This window comes from Takifugu flavidus, chromosome 6 (genome assembly GCF_003711565.1).
Source record: "Takifugu flavidus isolate HTHZ2018 chromosome 6, ASM371156v2, whole genome shotgun sequence".
Classification (NCBI taxonomy): domain Eukaryota; kingdom Metazoa; phylum Chordata; class Actinopteri; order Tetraodontiformes; family Tetraodontidae; genus Takifugu; species Takifugu flavidus.
In genome coordinates this window covers 260001-278006 of record NC_079525.1, presented here as the reverse complement: position 1 = coordinate 278006, position 18006 = coordinate 260001, and the positions used below count along the sequence as shown (strand labels likewise).

The following is an 18006-nucleotide window of genomic DNA, read 5'->3' as shown; positions in this document are numbered from 1 at the left end:
TTGCAGGGGGAGGGAGAAAACGCCCCAGATGCTCCCTCCCCTGTGTGACAGCTCGAGCTGAGCGGGGCTGGACGGGACGTCCCCTGACAATGTGCCCGGTTTGGCTCTGTCTGACTGTCCACATCATCCCATGGCTGGGCAGCGAGCGAGCGGGCGGGTGGCTCCGCCTGCTTGGCCCCCCCACCTTGGCCAGACCGGCTGCAGGTCGCTCCTGTCGCCCCCTCACCCCTGTTTCATGGTCTCATGTGATAAGCAGTAAAAGAGCTGGTGGAAAGACAAAACAGTGAAGATTTGGTATTCACAGTATTCAGCGTGTTTTGATCGGTAAAGCACTTTTTGACCTTGTATCTTTAGTACCGTCATATCACATGACATGCCTTCACATAGAGACACATATACATTTGATAAAGTGTTTCACATTACATTAAGAGTCTTCTTATGAAATACTATAATAGAAAAAGGAACAGACACCTTTACAGTCTTACTTTAAATAACATTTCATATACTCTGACAGTGGAATGTACAGTATTTCTAAGTGCTTTGCTTCTGCTGCATCGTCCTTCTACTACTAGAGCCCCCTAAAGTCACCTTGAGAGGTCACACTTTTGGAGGACTGCTACCTGTTGCAGCCTTGTCTAATGGTGACCCAGCGGGACTTTGGGTCCCCGCCGAGGCCCCGATGGCGGCTCGAAACCCGGCGGCGGCGTCGCTCTTTCCCGCGCCTCCCTGCTTCTCCTCTGCAGCTTTCATCTGCTGGTCTTTGCTCTTGCTCGTCTCCTGCGAGCCAATCTTAATGGGCCCGAGGACGTTTTTGGCCACGTTGGTGAGCTGGCTAACAAAGCTCGTCTTCTCACCGGGGGAGACGGGCCGGGATTTACAGAGAGACGGCCCACAGAGCGAGGGGGCGACAGCAGTAGGGGAGGGCGAGGGAGAGGGCGAATGCTCCTCAACCACCTCCAGGCGACACTTGTCCTCCCAGTCGAGGGTTCCGCGGTAGCAGTTGACAGGCCCGAGCCCCTGTCTCACTTTGCCCAACGAGAGCGGCTGCCCGTGTGGCGGGACGACGGGCGCGAGGATGCGGGATGGAAGTTTGGGGCTTTTGGAGGCCACATCTGGAGTCCTTGAGTCACTGCTCTCTGCCGGATCCTTCCTCCGGCCGTCTGCCAGCCTGAGGGGAGCCGCTGTTGCCGTGGAGCTGATAGCAGCAGCTTTATCGGGGGAGGGAGAGGAGCTCTTGCTGAACCCAGCCCCGGCCGAAGCGGGCCTGTCTCTTCGGTCCTGCCTCGTTTCCGTCCTCCCCTGCTCCCATGAAGCTTCGCCAGCAGGTAACACGTCTTTTGCTGCCTTGTGGCCCGGCTGTTTTGTTGTCAAGTCTGCCTGAGTGTTTTCAGGAGCTCTCTGCCCTCCTAAAACCCTGGCTGCTATGTTATGGGCACCAGGAGCTGCGCCTTTGCTAGTTTCTTCGTTTGGTTTGGGTTTAGTCTGTGAGCTGAAGGGCCGCTCACTGGCTTGAGGTTTTTTTGGTGCGGAAGAATGCGATTCTGCAGCCTCGACCCGGCTCAATCTCTCCAGGACCGTTTTAGCATCACTCTCCCGGTCCTTCTCCTTCTCCCGCTCCCTGTCCTCTCTCCCGGCCAGCAGTGTTTCCCTGCTAAGGGGGGATTCTTGCCTCCCCAGTCTCCTCACAGGCTTCAGGACCCCGGACTCGGGGTTAGTTGATGAGGCTGAGGGCAGGGGTGGAGGGTTAGGGGGCAGAATTTCCCCCTCGGTCTCCAGCAGGCTCTGCAGCCCGAGCTCACAGAGGAAGGCGTCCTTACGGTACTCGGAGTGCTGCACTTCCAGGCTGTGCTTCCTCAGAGGACCCCCCAGTCCTCCTGTAGCACTGGACTGGGTCAGCGGCGAACCGAGCTTTTCTGCCGACTGCACTCGTTTGAGAAGAGGGGATCGGGGGGGTTCTGCGCTCTTGGGTCTGGGACGCACCACTGGCGGCGAGGAGTGGAGTTTTGCAGGGAAAGACTGGGTGGTGTTGGAACTCCCCACGGTGTGGCCCGGCATGGGCGGCGGGGAAGACTGGGTGGGGGAGGGGGTGTGCGCCAACGGCGAGAGGGGGATGTTACCGGCAGATTTGCAGCGCGCCGAGCGGTACTGGCGGTGGAGTTTTGGCGAGAGGCCGTGCAGGGAGCTGGGCCTCATGTGCTGAGACGGAGCCGGGGAGTTGGGAGTGCTGGAGGCCGGAGAGCTGCTCTGGGAGGAAGCTCCTAATGGACAGGGGACAGAAACAGATTACCCAACAGAGCAGATTCTGGATCAGCCGGTGTCATTTCCAACCTCCTACCCAGGTATGAGTGCTCAGGGGTGGAGCGGTGGCCCTGAGTCGGTGAGCGGGCAGATAAGCTGTGAGTCGGGGATCCGGGAAGACTCTCGCTGGAGGACAGGGATCGATTCAAAGAGGACAGGCTGCGGCTGGTGTGCAGCAGATTGGACTGCTTGGTGATTTTTCTGAACAGCGAGTTGCGCTTCTTACTGCAGGAAGAGAAACAGGAAGAGAAAAGATGGCTTCAAATCCACATGAGCGGATGAACAGATGCCTGAACGTCACCAGACTCTTGGTTGGGGTTGCATGGTCCCACCTGTCCTGGCTGTCCTTCCCCATGGTCCTCTTGTTCCGACGCGCCATTTTACATTTGTAGCTAGCTTTGCGTGCAGGACCCACTTTAATGGAGGTGTTCTCAAAAGGCGTGGTGGTGACCGTCACCTTGTTTCCACTCTGTTCCGGTCAATGCAGCGAAGACGGCGATTATCACGCAGAAATAAAGCAGCAAACCTGTTGTTGCTGTGTGCTGTCACCTACCTTGAGAATGAGCTCCACCACTTCCGTGTGGACCAGACCATGGACAGGCTCTCCGTTGACGTGGGTGATGAGGTCACCAGCGCACAGACCGGCCTCCTGGGCAGGGCCGCCGTCCTCAACGTGCTGCCCGACCGCCAAAAACAGGTCAACACGGATGACAAAGACTTTACCTTGGAGCAAGCAAATCTACCAAGATTTGGTTCGTTCTTACCCAAACGATGTGGTGCACGCTGTATATGTCACTGTCGCCGATGTAGACCCTTATGGCCCTGAGCGTGAAGCCGTATTTCTTCCCAGAACGGTGGATGGTGATGGGCGAGCGCGGCACATTGACGGCTGGACAGAAGTCCCGGCTGGGCGAGGAGTCGCGGGACGAAGGGTTGGAGGAGAAGGAGTGCGGAGACATTGGGCTGGCGAGGGGGGAGAAGCCGCCGTGTTGCTCTACTGGATGCAGGCAGAGGGTGAAAGGCTCTATTAAACCTCAAAGCGATTCCAAAATGGAGACTTTAGACTAGATTGTAGAGCTCACCTGATGGTATGATCACAGATAAGGCTGTAGCTGAGGCTGATTTAATGACCTTCGTCCCAGCTCTGGAGTTGTGTTTCTCCCCATCGCCTGATAAATGCTGATGGCGTGCCCGGCGGAGAACCAGGTCATTGGTGGCCCGTGACCCCAGGGGGTCGTACAGAGGAGTCACCACATCGCGGCCAGTGGCTGCTGGTCCGGGGGAGAGCATGGCGATGGCGGCGCTAACTCCTGCGGTCTCTCCGTGTCTCGGGGATTTATCTGTGCAGTTGTGAACAGCGATATGAGGAAGTGTCTACATGCTCAGCCAATCAGCATCAGTCACTCAGTCAGGCGACGCCCCCTCGTCCCTGCCTGCCTTCGTTATTCACCTTCCCTTCCCTTCTGAATTAAAACGCTCCGCTACTACACAGAGAACGCCGTCTCCTACCACACCTGCTCCGTTGATGTCCCTTAAACTGTTCTTCTGCTCCAGGAGGTTCGGCGAAGGGATGCTGGTTCCATCCAGCGAAGTTCCTCGAACCTTGATAGGCACCTGACGGGACAGGAAATCTGGCTCGCCATCGGCGGGCGAGGCAAAGCGATGCGTATCCATCAGAGCGGAGAAGCGTCGGCGGGCTCCGAGGGGAGGGCTGGCATCCCCCTCCATGTAGAGAGACTCTGAACAGGACAGACGCTTCCTATGAGAAGAGACAGAATCCGTCCCATTAGTTGACGAGGTCGCCGCCGTCTTCACATGTTAGCTAGAACGGCTAGTTTTAGCCAACACCCGTTATATGTGATAACGGGCTCGCCTAGGAGCTAAAATATAAATCCTTTAAAAATCAGATGTGTGAACTGAGTTAAAGTAGTAATTTCAGCAAATCCTAAATAATAAATGTAGTCTGGATCAAGTTGGCTGTGGTCCTTTAATCAAAAAATAAGCCTATAATGATTTTATTGAATTAAACAACCAGGTTTTAAATCAATTAGGTGCTTAAATTGACTGTATTTCGGCTCTATGTTGCACAGCTTTGATGGAATATTCCGTAGAGCCACTGGCAGGAATCAGCTCCTGGATCAGGATTCGTGACAGAAAAGATGCTGAAGGCCTCAGAAGAACAACACAATCCCGTTACAGTGAAACACAACCCACAATCTCAAGTTCGTTTTTAGCTGGGACTCACATCTCGGGGGATCCGGTCCTCCAGCTCTTGTCTCTCATGCTGAAGCTGCCCAGGCTCTCTCTCTTGGTCACCTTGTCCTCCCGCGGGCCCTTGTGCTCCCGGCGGCACACAGAGGTTGTGGCTTTGTGCTCCAGCTGTGACAGATGCTCCATGCTGCTGTACACCTGCAGGGGGGTTTAGGAGCGACCATGAGTCCCAGTCCTGCTCTAATTCACCAGTCGGTCTGATAATAACTGGGATTAAGAGAAACAGCCACATTATTGGGCATCGTTAAGCTTCCACACCACAAACTGGTAATTGGGACCGTTGAAACCAGCCCAACGCTCGCTTGTGTTCGACATCACCTGCTGGAAAAAATGTGCAACTTGGATGCATCTCTTTTTAAAATAACTTAAAGGTGGCTTTGACAGCTTTAGAGGGGAGGAAACTTGGGTGCAGAAAACACAAACAAAGATAAAAACGGGGCAAAAGCAGCAAATTTATCACACAAAGAGACAATTCAAAGGATGGGACGATAAAAACGTGCGAGTTGTTGTGCGACTGTTCACTGCAGCTCATTATGTTGCTCATTGTGTGTTCAGGGCGCCACAACTGGAGCGTCTCATCTCATTCAAACCAACCTCTCAATGAGGCACTATTTTCTGAAGGGCTCCTTCATAACAGAAACATAAGAGGGTGAGAGATCTGGAGGTGGGGGGGGGGCACAGATGGATGGAGAGAGCTCGTGAGGGAGAAAAGAAGTGGGAGGAAAAACAACAACAAAAAAAACAGCATCAAAAGGTGAGAAAATATCACCCGAGAAGAGAAGCGTGACAGAAATAGACACAGATCCGAATAAAAGGGAATGAAAACGTGTTTTTGAAACACGGTAAAGAGCACCTGGGTCGTCGTATTTCAGGAAAACAAAAACAAAGATTTTAGTTCATCTTAGTTGATCTGAGAGATGGAATAAGAAGGAACCGTGAGCACCAGCAACGTGCGGCCTACAGGCCTTCTCTGCCCCCCATCATCAGCCAAACAGGAGCAGAATCGCACAGAGGGAAAAACAAGGAGTCAAGTGACAGAAACAGAGATGAAGGAGCAGCGAGAGGAGAGTCAAACCTTGCTGAAGCGAGGAGAGCAGGAAGAGAACTGTCTGATCTCCACAGGCTCGTCGTCATTGGTGTCGTCCTCGTCATACGTGTTTATGTGGTGATAACGATCTGAGCGGGCTGGCGGGGGGGGGGGCAGCACAAGAGAGGAGATTAAGCATTTGAGCTCTGAACGGAAGAGAAGATGCGTCTCTCCAACTGGAACTGTCAGAAATGTGACTCTCCGCCCCATAAACCCCATCTGGATGTTCCTGCTCTGCATGAGAGGAGCATAAATCCATAGAAACATACTGTCAAAGTAGCTGGTGTCCTCCTCTGACTCCAGGTGAGGGATGAACTCTGCTTTCTGCCTCAGTAACGTGTTCCAGTCCAGCTCCGTGAAGAAGGAATGCTGCTTCACCTCGAAGGCGCCACCTGGTGGCCACGTTAAAAACAGCACCCTTCAAATTGACGCTTCTATGTCAAAACCCTATTAATATTGTGCAAAAACAACCAAAAACGTAAAATCACAGTATATTCTCACAGTTAAAATCATCCCAGGAGCCTAAAAATGATTTTTTTTTTCCAGCATAAAGAGGAAAACGTGTGTGGTAAAAATGTTGTGTGTGTTTCCTGCTTCAGCAAAATCAATAATAAGAAAAAGGAAACCCTGAATATCCACATGAAGATGAAGACGTGTGTGGGGAGGGAAAAAGCTCACAGGGACATGGCTGAGCACCAGGGTCATAAATATTTCATGATTTGGGAGGGAAAAACCTCATTCTTTATCACTTAGCTTCAGCAGGAAGTAGCTTTCTGTTTAGGACAGAAATCCACTGGATCCCAGTGACTGTGAAGTGGATAATTAATGCATAAAACACTGTAGGACTCACCCAGAGGGCGTTGATGCAACGCCTGATGGCTTTTACCAGACTAAGGGAAATAACGGACCCAAGTCTTCCAATACGAGCTTCTTGGTTAATGAAACAACTCGATGCTAATAAAACACGCCCAAAGACTGTCGCACAGCGGCAGAAGGGAGTTCGTACCTGTGCCCAGCCTGACCAGAGGGTTGGTCTGTAAGAGGGCAGAGATGAGGGCCTGGGCATCCGCAGGCAAAGCTTCGTCCCCCTCGGGCCAAACGATGTCATCTAACAGAGCCGAAGAGGGAGGAAGATTAATTACAGGAAGTGGTTCTTTATGCACAAACCAGGCTGGACTGATGTAAATGTCTGTAATAAGCTGCAGAAGGAGAAGCGTCGAGCATCGACGGAGACTTTAAACCTCCACGTTTGAACCGCTCTCAACCAATCAGCTCCAACGTGTGTGATCGGCCCCGTTAACCCCAAATTACTGGAACACAATGAGGTTGGGCATGAAACAGGCCCAGAAGATTCTGTGGATTGTTTCTCACCTGTGATGACCTGTCCAAACAGCTCCTCGGGAGTGTCTCCGAAGAACGGCACACACCCCACCAGGAACTCGTAGAGGATGATGCCCATGGCCCACCAGTCAACGGGCTTTCCATAACCCTGGCGGAGAATCACCTCTGGAGCGATGTACTCCGGGGTCCCGCACACCTGAGCCAAGAGAGCAGCACAAAGACACAAAGATGAGGAGCTGCACACACCTGGGAGCAGAGTGGCCGATCAACGGCTGATTTGCTCTGGAATGAATGTCCGACTTCAGTAACTAAACAGTCAATCAAAAATAACAAGTTTGAGCAACAGCTCAACTGAGATTTAAAGTGAAGGAAGAAAAAAATGCACAATGAGGGTCAAACGTGTATTTCTGAATGTTTACATCCACTGTAGCCTTAAATCACTTGGCTCTTTACAGCTGCCTACAAATAAGAGACAAAGGTCCAAGCACCAATATGGACCTTTTCAAGCATCGACGACACTAAATTCTTGTTCAGTAAAACAGTAAAACTCATCTCTGTGGCCATTTTCATTGAGACAAACATGCACCGTGCACGCCGCCACCAGCCTTAACTTACCTGCTTATCCAGGAACTCCCTGGCATCCTTCTCAATGTGGCCCTCGTACAAGTTGGTGGTGAGGCTCATCAGCCCCATCTTGGACAAACCGAAGTCGGTCAGCTTGATGTGTCCCATGGAGGTGATCAGCAGACTGTTGGGCAGAGGGAGAAGGTCTGATCTGATGGCTCTGCACGCTAGCTAAGGCTAAGACACGGGCAGAGGAGCTTCAAACGCTCACTTGTCGGGTTTGAGGTCTCGGTGCACGATGCCGTAGTTGTGCAGGTATTCCAAAGCCAAGACGGTCTCAGCAAAATACATCCTGGTCAGCTCAACGGGCAGAGCGCCGATGTTTTTCAGTAAAGTGGCGCAATCGCCACCTGCAGACAGGCGGAGGGGAGTGTGACATCATCGCAGCGCCATACGTTCACCCATGTATAAGCTGACCGGATCATAATCAGCCTGAGAGTGCAGCTCTACCTGAGCCCGCACACAGGATCCAGATCGCCTTAAATTTAGGAAATGAAATCATTCCAGGTGAAGGTGAGGTTTTAGGAGCCGTCTCACCTTCCACATATTCCATGACCATGCAAAGGTGCCTCCGCGTCTCAAAGGAGCAGAACATGGACACAACGAACGGGTTCTCTGCGAAGGTGAGGATGTCCCTCTCCACGAAGGCCTGCTGGATCTGGTTCCTCAGGATCAGGTTTTGCTTGTTGATCTTCTTCATGGCGAAGCGCTGACGCGTCTCTCTGTGGCGCACCAGGTAGACGGCGCTGGGACGGTGAGAGACCAGGAGGAAATAGGGAATAGTTGGAATATAGTTGGAACGTCTGCCGTTTGCTAATCAGGCTACGAGACGCCCAGTATTTCAGATGTAAAGATGGACGTTACAACAAACCCCGCGTACAGACGAGCGGATTTAGGGCGGCTTCTCTTACCCGTACGCTCCGTTACTGATGAGTTTGATACTCTGGAAATCTTCTTCGCTCGGTGGTTTAATGGCTCTTCCTTTTCCCTGGAGAGACATTTTCACCTTACAAACTCAGACGCACGACTGCTTACGGATTTTTAAAAAACAATGAATCGTGAGCCGAATCAATGCTCTCAGTAGGGATTAAATATACACCAGTTTAACTGGGGGGGGGGGGGGTGTGACTGAGTTTCACCTCGGCCGAATCGTCGGTCTCTGGCGTGTGAGGACCCTCGCTGTCGTAGCTGTCGAGGCTCACGATCTCTGTGGGGAAACACTGAAGTTAACAAGTGGACAATCATCTCAAACCCGCCTGAGGCTGCAGAGGTTTTCAGCAGCTGGAATCACAGAATCCCCCCCCCCCCCGATGATTGTTCCCTCCCTCGCACATCGTCCAGCATCACATGTTCAGTGTTCTCAAACATGTGACTCCAACTCTTGACTAGTTACTAACTGAGCAAAGCCTTTACTTATAATAGTTGGCAGTTGATGCTAAAACAGGTACAGCTGTGCACGCTGCTGCGTGAGTGTGCACGTGTGTCTTTGAAAGCCAATGACGGTGTAAAAAAAGACCCACAGAGAAACGCTGACAGAACCAAGAGCAAAACGCAGCTGAACACAGAAACTGGACACTGACTCTTGATGGATTCTGTTAAATTGTGTGTAATTATAATTCTATAGGCTAATAATGCAGCCAGTGAGTTTCTGTTTGGGGTATTTCGTTAGAAGATTAACACTGTCGACTGGATATTCCATCTTAAAAACTGGAATAAACAAAGTAGTGGTCAAACCAATAACTAAACGACCAGTAAAGGTGAAGAAAGCCTGATTACTTTATTCTAATTTGCTGTTTCACATTATTTCTGGAGACTGTGGACTATTTAAATGTAACGTTTGCCATGAACTCGTCATGTTGCGTTTGTTTACCCTCCAGCGGGTCTCTGGTCAACCCCAACTGGTTGATGATGTAACGAGGGATGTCGGCCTTCATCAGCTGTCCTTCCTTGGCGTGATCCTCCGCAGCCTCCAGCAGGTGGTAAAACTCTTCTGGATTGAACTCCTGAGGGAGGAAATGACTTTAAAAAGCTGTTGCCAGACCGCATGGACCTCTATCCAGAGAAGCATCTATTGGTCGGTTGCCCTCTTTATATTTATTAACTGCAACGATTAGAAGTAGATAAAAAAGTTCAACGTCTACAGGAAGTGATGTAAGAACACCGTTGCTGGGGAACTGGTTTCGTTCCAGTTCGTAACGTTCTGAGACCAGAATCATCTTTGTATCTGCTGCTTTGTGCCGAAAAAAGAGGCGAATGTTGGGAATCAGGCCGCCTCTGATGCCTCTGCTCCACGTTCTTACAGGTGAAGAAGAGCGAAGACGAGAGCTTCTGATAAGGCCAACGGAGGAAGACTGAAAGGTAAAGTAACTCTCGAGGTGAAGGCTGAGATTAGATCCCCAACCAGTTCTGAAGGTGACACCACTGACACTTTATCTCCAGGTGGGAGCAGATTGGAGGGTTTTTAGGCAAATGGAACTCACCAAACACTCGAGAAGCCTCGCCGGACGAGATATGATGATGAAGAGCTTCTTGACCAGCTCAATCACAAACGTGAGCTCCGAACTCTCCGAGCGCTCGTAAGCCTGAGGGCCAGAAACAGACGGGAGGTGAAGGTGAACCCAGAGACAGGTGGGCTGTGGCCCCTCTGCAACGCGTCACCACTCACGTCGTCCAGCAGCTTCTCCAGGTTCTCCTGCAGCTCGCAGAAGTACACGCTGGTAATCAGGCCCTCACGCGATTTGGTCAGGCAGTCCCGGGACAGCTCGGCTATCTGGTGGTGGATGAAGCTGAGGACCCCGTCGGCCACGGGGAGAACATTCTCTGGAGTGTAGTTCTGGATGAACTCCGCCAGCCTCTCCTCCATCTGCGCTGTGGCCTGAGTGAGACAGACAAGAGTCAACAGTCCTGTTGTGACCACGAAGACGAAGAAACGACAAAGATTTGATCAGTTTCCTCCACAGATCCCGACTGTCCCGGCTGTGGAGGTGGGAGAGGGACCCGATGCTCATCCTACTATATGAAGACATCTAATACGAGCTGCAGTGACAGAATAAACCCAAGCGTGAGACTGTAAATAAAACTGACAGACAGCCTTTGGTGGGACTTGTTACTTATTAATCCAAAGTTACCGTAGTAGATATTTACAGTGATAACAATAATAATAATAACACCACCACACAGAGCAGGAGGACTCATGCCACAGGTTTTCTGTGATATACAGCTCTATCTTTCTATCACACACACACACACACACACACACACACACACACACACACTCAATGGTGCGCCTCAACAGCCGATGTGAAAGGGTGCAGACAATGTAGCCGCGAGCGTGCACGTGCTGTGTACGTTTGTTTGTACGAGGCTGACCTTGGGGAAGCGATCCTTGTAGACATGGTTCATCATCACGATTTCGTTGTCGTGGCAGGATGGCGAGCGCCCGGGGCTGCGGGGAGAGACAAAGGCGGAGAGAGGCGGCGTGATACGCGGCGCTGCGTGAGGTGGCTGAGTCAAAGGCACGCCAGTCATTCCCGTTCTCATGCTCTTTGGTTCTTATGCTAAGCCAACAGCTAGAAATCCAAATCATTGGGTCTGTTTCCAACGATGGACCCATTGTAATCCAGTGACACACACACAGATAAGAGGTCAGCCCAGAAAATGCACTATTTCACCATCAAGTAACTCACAAAACGACCAAAAGAAGAGGCGGTTTATGGGAAACCAATTTATAGCTAAATGAAAAGAATTCTGTCTAATGAAGCTACAGCGCTATCATCTAGGTCACATAAAAATGGAATACTGATGAGTAGTGATGTGTTGGAAGCAGGAGGCTCTGCCCTGGGGGGGGGGGGGGGGGGGGGGGCGTAGGTGTGGTCGACATCAGAGACTTCCACTAATTGAGAAACAGAAGCATGAAGGAATGATGAAGCACTGGAGGCTGAGCTGATACTGACAGAAGCAACTCCAGTATTTAAAGTGTAACATTTCTACTTTAGCTCAACAGCTGCACATCACAGTAACAGCTTCTAACAATAATAAGTCTCCACTTTAGCCGGGATTTTCTGACCGTAGCCTCAGAATTGGAATGTGATGAAACATGGATCCATCCTGCCTTGTGTTCATGGTTGAGGCTGGAGGTGTCAGGGTGTGGCGGTTGTTTCCTTGGGTCCCCAGTATTGTTGCTGACCATGTCAACCCCTCCGTGACCACAGTGTGACCACGCTCAGGTGCCCCCCCCCAGCAGGAAGGTGTCATAAAAGCAATAACATCTGGCTTCTGGAGCATGACGATGAGCTCTCAATCCAAGAGTGTAGCTTTGAGATGATGAAACAGGACATTCGCATCATCGATGTGCAGCTGATGAATTTGCCTTCAGGTTATTATGGACTAAAATCTCTGTTTCCAACACCTTGCTGGAAAGGTGCCATGAAGGATTCAGGAAGGCAAAAGTGGGTCCAACCTTTTCCTAGCATGGTGCCGTGAACACAGCCTGGATAGTGTACAAAGGACGGACAAGAAAAGCTGTGAAAGGATGATTTAAATAAGTGATTAGGAGTGCTCTCATCCCTCGATGGCTAAATGAGTTTAGTGCATGCTAATTTAAGCTTCCTGTCACAAACCCCCAGTGGAGGCTTAATATCCTTTCATAAAGTCCGTAAGAGGGAAAACTGCACCTGATGGATTGGACTCTGGATTCAGGTTGATATTTTATGTCAAGACAAAGACGTTTTTAATTAACTCCAATAATCTGATGTGCACCCACCTAAGGCTCCGGGACCGAGGGCGAATGTGAGGGGAGCGGCGGCCACCGTCGTCGTCCGTGATGCTCTCCGTGCTGCCGAAGTGTTTAGACAGGAAGTGCAACTCGTCCATGGTTGGCTGGAACGGCAGCTGGTGCAGCCGCTCCTGGGACGAGCTGGACGACTGCAGACACAAATGAAAGAGGAATGAAGGCCGACGGGAAGGAAGAGAACAGGTGGAAAACCAGTAAAATGTGTCAGGACAAAAGCAAGCAAAGGAAATCAGAGCAAAATCGCTGCGGGGGATAAAAGAGCAACTTGGTGTGTAGTTAACGGCTTCTTCATGTGGCCACCTGAGGGGCTAAAGGAGCGCCGCTCCATCCTAAACACGGGACTTTTGTTTAGCACAGGAGGGAAAATCCAGCCTGGATCAATGCAAGACATAATGACCACGTCTCCACGTGGGAGATGTGGGTCCAGGTCTTCGCCGCTGGTGGGCTGAAATGACCAGTCCGGTCAGGAGAGTCAATTAGGCCGGAGAACCTGAGCCAGGAGACCAGAACCGATGCCACAGGAGCCAGGAGGTGCGAGGTGAGGGCAGTCAGGCTTCAGTCACCTTTTCCTCCATCCAGATGCTGCTGACGACGACGAGGTGATCACATTTCACTTTATGGGGGGAATCCTCAGGTTTTCTCAAGCGTCACTAACTGCAGGAATTATTCTTTTTTCATTGCTTCTCATCCGAATTTCCAAATAATTGAATCGTCTTTGTAATCGAGGTAACAGACACTCAATTAGTGAGTATTTGTAGATAACAGGTTGAGCTATTTAGAGGTCCTGACCCGTGTGCAGGCGGGTGGAGGTGGGGATGGAACCCACGATGGGAAGCAAAGGACGTAAAGTAAAAATAAAAAGAATAAGAAATGGAACAAATCCGCCCCCTACTCCTGAACTTACTGTTGAACTGGGTGTGTTGGTGCCATATCCTGAGGACGGTAGAGAAGCCAGAGACCAGCGACGGCCATCAGCTCTGAGCAAACACACACAGAAGGTGGAAGCAGGTATCAGACTGGAAATACAAACAACCACTGGGAGGCTGGGTTTGACCAGCAAACAGCCCATTTGTGTTTGACGTTCTCTTCCACTCGTCTTCTCTCCGACCTTCATCACTCGCTCCCTGACTGATGAGGAACAATTGGACAAAATTCCACTTTAGCTCATTCATCTCAGCCACCGATGGCACATCATGACTCAGCAGCCCGGCCGGACAAATAAGGGCGGAAACCTTCAGTTGGACCGTTTAATTGTTCCCTGAAGGGTTTTACTGAGTGTGTGTGTGTGTGTGTGTGTGTGTGTGTGTACAGCAAGTTTAAAAATAGTCCCCTCAACAATCCTTCCGCTGCTCTCGTGATGCTGCATGTGTGAAGAAAACAGGGACGCCAACCTGCGAGAAGAGGTGAAGGAAAAGTGGGCGGGTCCACTTGGTGAGAAGTTGCGTGGGCTGTCCAAAGGGCTGCTTCCTGTTAAAGCACACACACACACACACACACACACACACACACACACACACACACGGTGTAAAAACCACACGCTGCGTATTAGCGTTTGATATATTTTTGGCAGTCGCAAAAATCCCCTTGAAATAAATCGTGTGACATTTTGTCACCAAATCCTGTTTCAGCTGATGCTCAGTTCCCAGACAGCGCATGTGAACGCCAGCGAGCGGGGCTGAGTGCACGTGCGTCACGGTGACACCAACACACTGACCGATGTGTCCGGGCAGTGGGGAGTGTGGCCTTGGCAGGGTGGGAGAGGTGCTGGTGAGGATGAGGCTCTTCCGGTTACTGGTCCGGCAGCTGGAACACACAAACAACAGCGGTCAGGTCGACGTGTGTCTGCACCATAGTGGCATCAGGGAGCGACCTTGAGGGGCGGGGCAATGCTGTGTGAAGGGGCGGGGCAGACTATAATATGAGACCTTAAACAGGGCGAAGCTCCTAAGCAACAGAGTTTTTTAATTTCCTATAAACTCTGGGCGGCTGCTCCCAGTGTAACAGGTGTGATGAGGATGATGTGTGCAGACCATAAAGAGCAGCCATAAAGGCCTCAACATGCCTCCCTGTGGGCCGTGAGGAGCACGCCGGTGCAGAGGGAGGAGCCTAACGCGGCGTCCCCTCCCGTCACCCTGGGCAGGGATTCAGCAGCCTCTCCTCCACCGGCTGAGAGGAGCCTGCACTCACTCCTGGAGGAGCATATTTAAATATTTAAGGGGAATGCATTAACTTTGGGTGGAGGCCGGCTTCAAAGCCTCCTTGGTACCGCACTCGCATCATCAGAGCAGAAGTCATGTGACAGCGCGATGTTACAGCACGTGAAGTCGTTCATGCATCATATTTCACTTTTATTTACAGTCAAGCATCAAAATCTGCCTGCGATTACGTGCTCCTGGAACACAGGCCAGAGTCTCTCAGGAGCCTTTTCTGATTCATCCCAAACAGCCGAGTGATTCAGCGAGTCGGCGAGTTTTCACCTTTCAGGCTCGCGCTGACATTTCAGTCCGTTATTGTCCCGTTCCTCCTCGGACGGCGTTTTCAGCCCAACCTGCCTCGGCCTCTGGCAGCGCCACCTCTCACCTCCCTCATCCTTGTTCTTCCTCAAGATATAATAAAATAATAAAACACCCCCCTCTTGTACATTGAAACTGTGGAATATGTAAAAAAAAAACTGACTTGTGACTTGACTTGTGCTAAATCTCTTGGAGCCAGTGTTTTAAAACAGCATCATAATTAAGTGAATCCCACAAAGTGGCAAAAAGCCCAAAGGATTTGTATGAAATGTTAAACAAGGCAGACAGAGATTTACCTTTGTTTTTAAAATATTCAAAAGCCTTCACGATGAATTGGATTCATTGGGAAACTGATTCTCAGTATCCACGAACTGCTCACTAAGACGATAAAGATGAGAAGCACGAGGAGATGAGCTGAGGTCAACGATTAATAGGTGCCCTCAAGATCACTGATGAACACATGAATCACACCGGGAGTCACGTGTGTCACCCAGTCAAAACAGTGTTTTGGTGTTTGTATGTGGGAGCCAGTTTCCATCTAATCCCTCCTGATCCAATATGTAATCCATCACGTGAAGAAGAGCAGTGCTGAGGTGTGGTGCTGTCAGGAGGGCAGCGCGTGATTCACTGGGGTCAGAAGTGCACGTTGCCACTGTGGGATCATCACAGACGAGGAGAGAGCCAGTAATTATGTGAGAGGGGAGAAACGCTGTCAGCCATGTTTGACGCTGTTCAAAGGGGGCTTGTTTGGGGGGGGGGGGGGGCTGTTTTTAAGGAAGGACGGCGACTACACAGGTGAAGCTTGGGGGGGAACTGCGGCCCCACTGGACCATCAGAGCGGCAACAGATGGGGCCGGAGGCGGCAAAAGCTTTTTCATTGCACACTTAAGCTCACTGAGATCACTCTGATCCATCGTTACCACTCCGCCTCCCAAAGTGCAACGCTCCTGAAACACAAATGACTATTTTACAGAATGAAAAAAGCCAGAATAATCAGGAATCGTTCTTGTAGCTGCCAGCGTTGAACAGCTCTCTTAACCCCAGCCGTGGGGGGGGGTGACCTATGACCTTTGCTCCAGTTAGTCATGTCTCTCTGTCGTCTGTGGACGTTAAAAAGGTAACGAGGTTTTCACTGCATCAGGAGCAGAAAGAAACGATGCTAAAAATACCTAAAAATACTCCTAATTATGACTTCCCACCCTCTGCTGGGGCAAACAACAGCCCCCTGCTGATGACTGGGGCAGGAGGCCGGGTGTAAACGGAGCCCGTGACTCACGCAAAAGCTTTGACCAACAATTATTCCCCTCAAGGGTTTCAACTGGTGCTGGGCTGAGTCTCGCACACACACACGCACACACACACACACACACACACACACACACACACACACACACTCATAATGAGTTCCTGTGGAAGAACATATGTGCACCGTGTTGTCCCGAAACACTGACTCAAACCCGCTCCAACAGTACAAAGCTGGTCTCTGGTGGTGGAGTCGTGTCCTTCATAAAGCCTCTACGTTACTGCCAACGAGCCCGGGGAGCACGTCAGCACGCCAACGTTCGAATTCAACTCCAAAACATTTCATTTACCCTTAAAATGAAGTTTAAAAGGCAAACTGAGGGGTATTAGAACTGTTTCTAGCGACGGCAAAAGTAGTGTGTGTGTGTGTGTGTGTGTGTGTGTGTGTGCGTGTGTGTGTGTGTGTGCGTGCGTGCGTGTGTGAGCAGTGCTGACTCACATGGAGGACATCAGACCTTCCTAATGATGCACCAATCACCCGCTCCCGCTCTCAGATCATTATGGAGGATTATAGAGTTTCATTTTGGTTTTCACCCTGAACGTGTGACCACGCAGCAGTGAAACAAAAGCGTGACGGTTTCATGAAGGAAAATGAATGAAAAAAGATAAGAGGAACGATTAAAATGACCAAAAGAAACAAACAAGAAAGAGAAATAACTGCACAAACCAGGAAGTGATAAAGAGGTTGTTCCAGATTCAGAAGCACCGTTTGTTATCGTGGACTAATAGAAAGAATAAAACCATTTATTTCGTCATTAGACACTTTGATCGTGCAGTGAAATTTCAGAGCGCATTATATCACTTAAACTGACCCAGTTTATAATGAATCATGTGGTTTTGAAGGCACAAAAATAGCATTTTTGAGACAAGCAACTTGTATCTTGTTAGGATTGTACGTACTTTTTAAACGTGGACAAGAAATTTAAGGTTAAAAAGGTGTATTAAAAGGCTTAAAATTAACAGTTACCATGCACGGGGCAAAAGGGATGAAATGAATAATAGAACAGGAATAATAGCCAAAAGCTCTGGGGTCATTTTATAGGTTTACAGGACTTGTTGTGGTGGACTTGGAAGACCAGGACAGAGAATAAACAGCTTGGAGCGCCATCGCCTCGCTCCTGTCTGAGGTGTTGTCAGATGTCTCGTCAAGGTGTGAATTGATCCTCTCAGGCAAAGATGAGAGTGAGTGAGGACCCTTAAGATCTTTCAGCAGAACGTGACCTGCTTGAGCAGGCAGGAGGCGGCGCCCAGGAGAGCATCCTGGAGCTAATGTCGGAGGACTCTTCCCTCCATTAGCTGCCTGGGTCGTTAGGGCTGCTGCCAGTGGACAAACTGGCTGTTTTCTCACGCTAATGGGCTCATGTGTTAACATGCATTTACTGTCAGAAGTGCACGTGACGCTAATAACATTCAGAAGCGGAAGGTTCATGGCCACAAACATGCTGAAACTTGTTAAAACAAGACAATAAATCTAGGGAGGTTAGCGACTACATGCTAACTGTTGACAAGGGAAAGAAGCTTGCTTGTCTAAAATGTAATTAGACACCTCAAAATGGGCCTAATTAAATGGTTATGGTCTGGAAATTATCCCATTTTCGATAATGAGCAGCAGTTGCCATTATCGCCTCCCTGTCATCATGGGTTTATTTAAAAGGCCCCATCGATGCGTCTCTGTATTGATTAAAGGGTTCAGCGGGATCTGAAAACAATGGAATGTTCTTCTTCTTTAGGCTGCATGTGTAGGAGACCATGCTAACATTTACATTAAACAGCAGCAA

At 50.3% G+C, this 18006-nt stretch overlaps 1 protein-coding gene across 5 annotated transcripts in view; it reads right to left on the bottom strand.

The window, feature by feature from the left end:
- Positions 1–493: 493 nt before the first annotated feature.
- Positions 494–18006, bottom strand: part of mast1a (microtubule associated serine/threonine kinase 1a) — a 29346-nt gene continuing 11833 nt past the window's right edge. For 3 of the 5 annotated variants that reach the window (XM_057036303.1, XM_057036307.1, XM_057036308.1), the window contains 25 exons: positions 14128–14216; positions 13805–13880; positions 13318–13390; positions 12384–12544; positions 10991–11066; positions 10287–10496; positions 10102–10203; positions 9492–9624; positions 8761–8828; positions 8533–8609; positions 8159–8367; positions 7833–7971; positions 7613–7745; positions 7028–7193; positions 6663–6764; positions 5926–6048; positions 5645–5754; positions 4544–4707; positions 3813–4057; positions 3381–3638; positions 3063–3295; positions 2852–2974; positions 2631–2767; positions 2336–2523; positions 494–2258 (listed from right to left, as the gene is read on the bottom strand). In XM_057036303.1, the coding sequence (XP_056892283.1) occupies positions 598–2258; positions 2336–2523; positions 2631–2767; positions 2852–2974; positions 3063–3295; positions 3381–3638; positions 3813–4057; positions 4544–4707; positions 5645–5754; positions 5926–6048; positions 6663–6764; positions 7028–7193; positions 7613–7745; positions 7833–7971; positions 8159–8367; positions 8533–8609; positions 8761–8828; positions 9492–9624; positions 10102–10203; positions 10287–10496; positions 10991–11066; positions 12384–12544; positions 13318–13390; positions 13805–13880; positions 14128–14216 (5056 nt within the window). In that variant the 3' untranslated portion in view covers positions 494–597. Of the gene's footprint in view, positions 2259–2335; positions 2524–2630; positions 2768–2851; positions 2975–3062; positions 3296–3380; positions 3639–3812; positions 4058–4543; positions 4708–5644; positions 5755–5925; positions 6049–6662; positions 6765–7027; positions 7194–7612; positions 7746–7832; positions 7972–8158; positions 8368–8532; positions 8610–8760; positions 8829–9491; positions 9625–10101; positions 10204–10286; positions 10497–10990; positions 11067–12383; positions 12545–13317; positions 13391–13804; positions 13881–14127; positions 14217–16667; positions 16764–18006 lie in introns of all 5 variants that reach the window. The other 2 variants (XM_057036309.1, XM_057036306.1) reach the window with 2 other exon arrangements.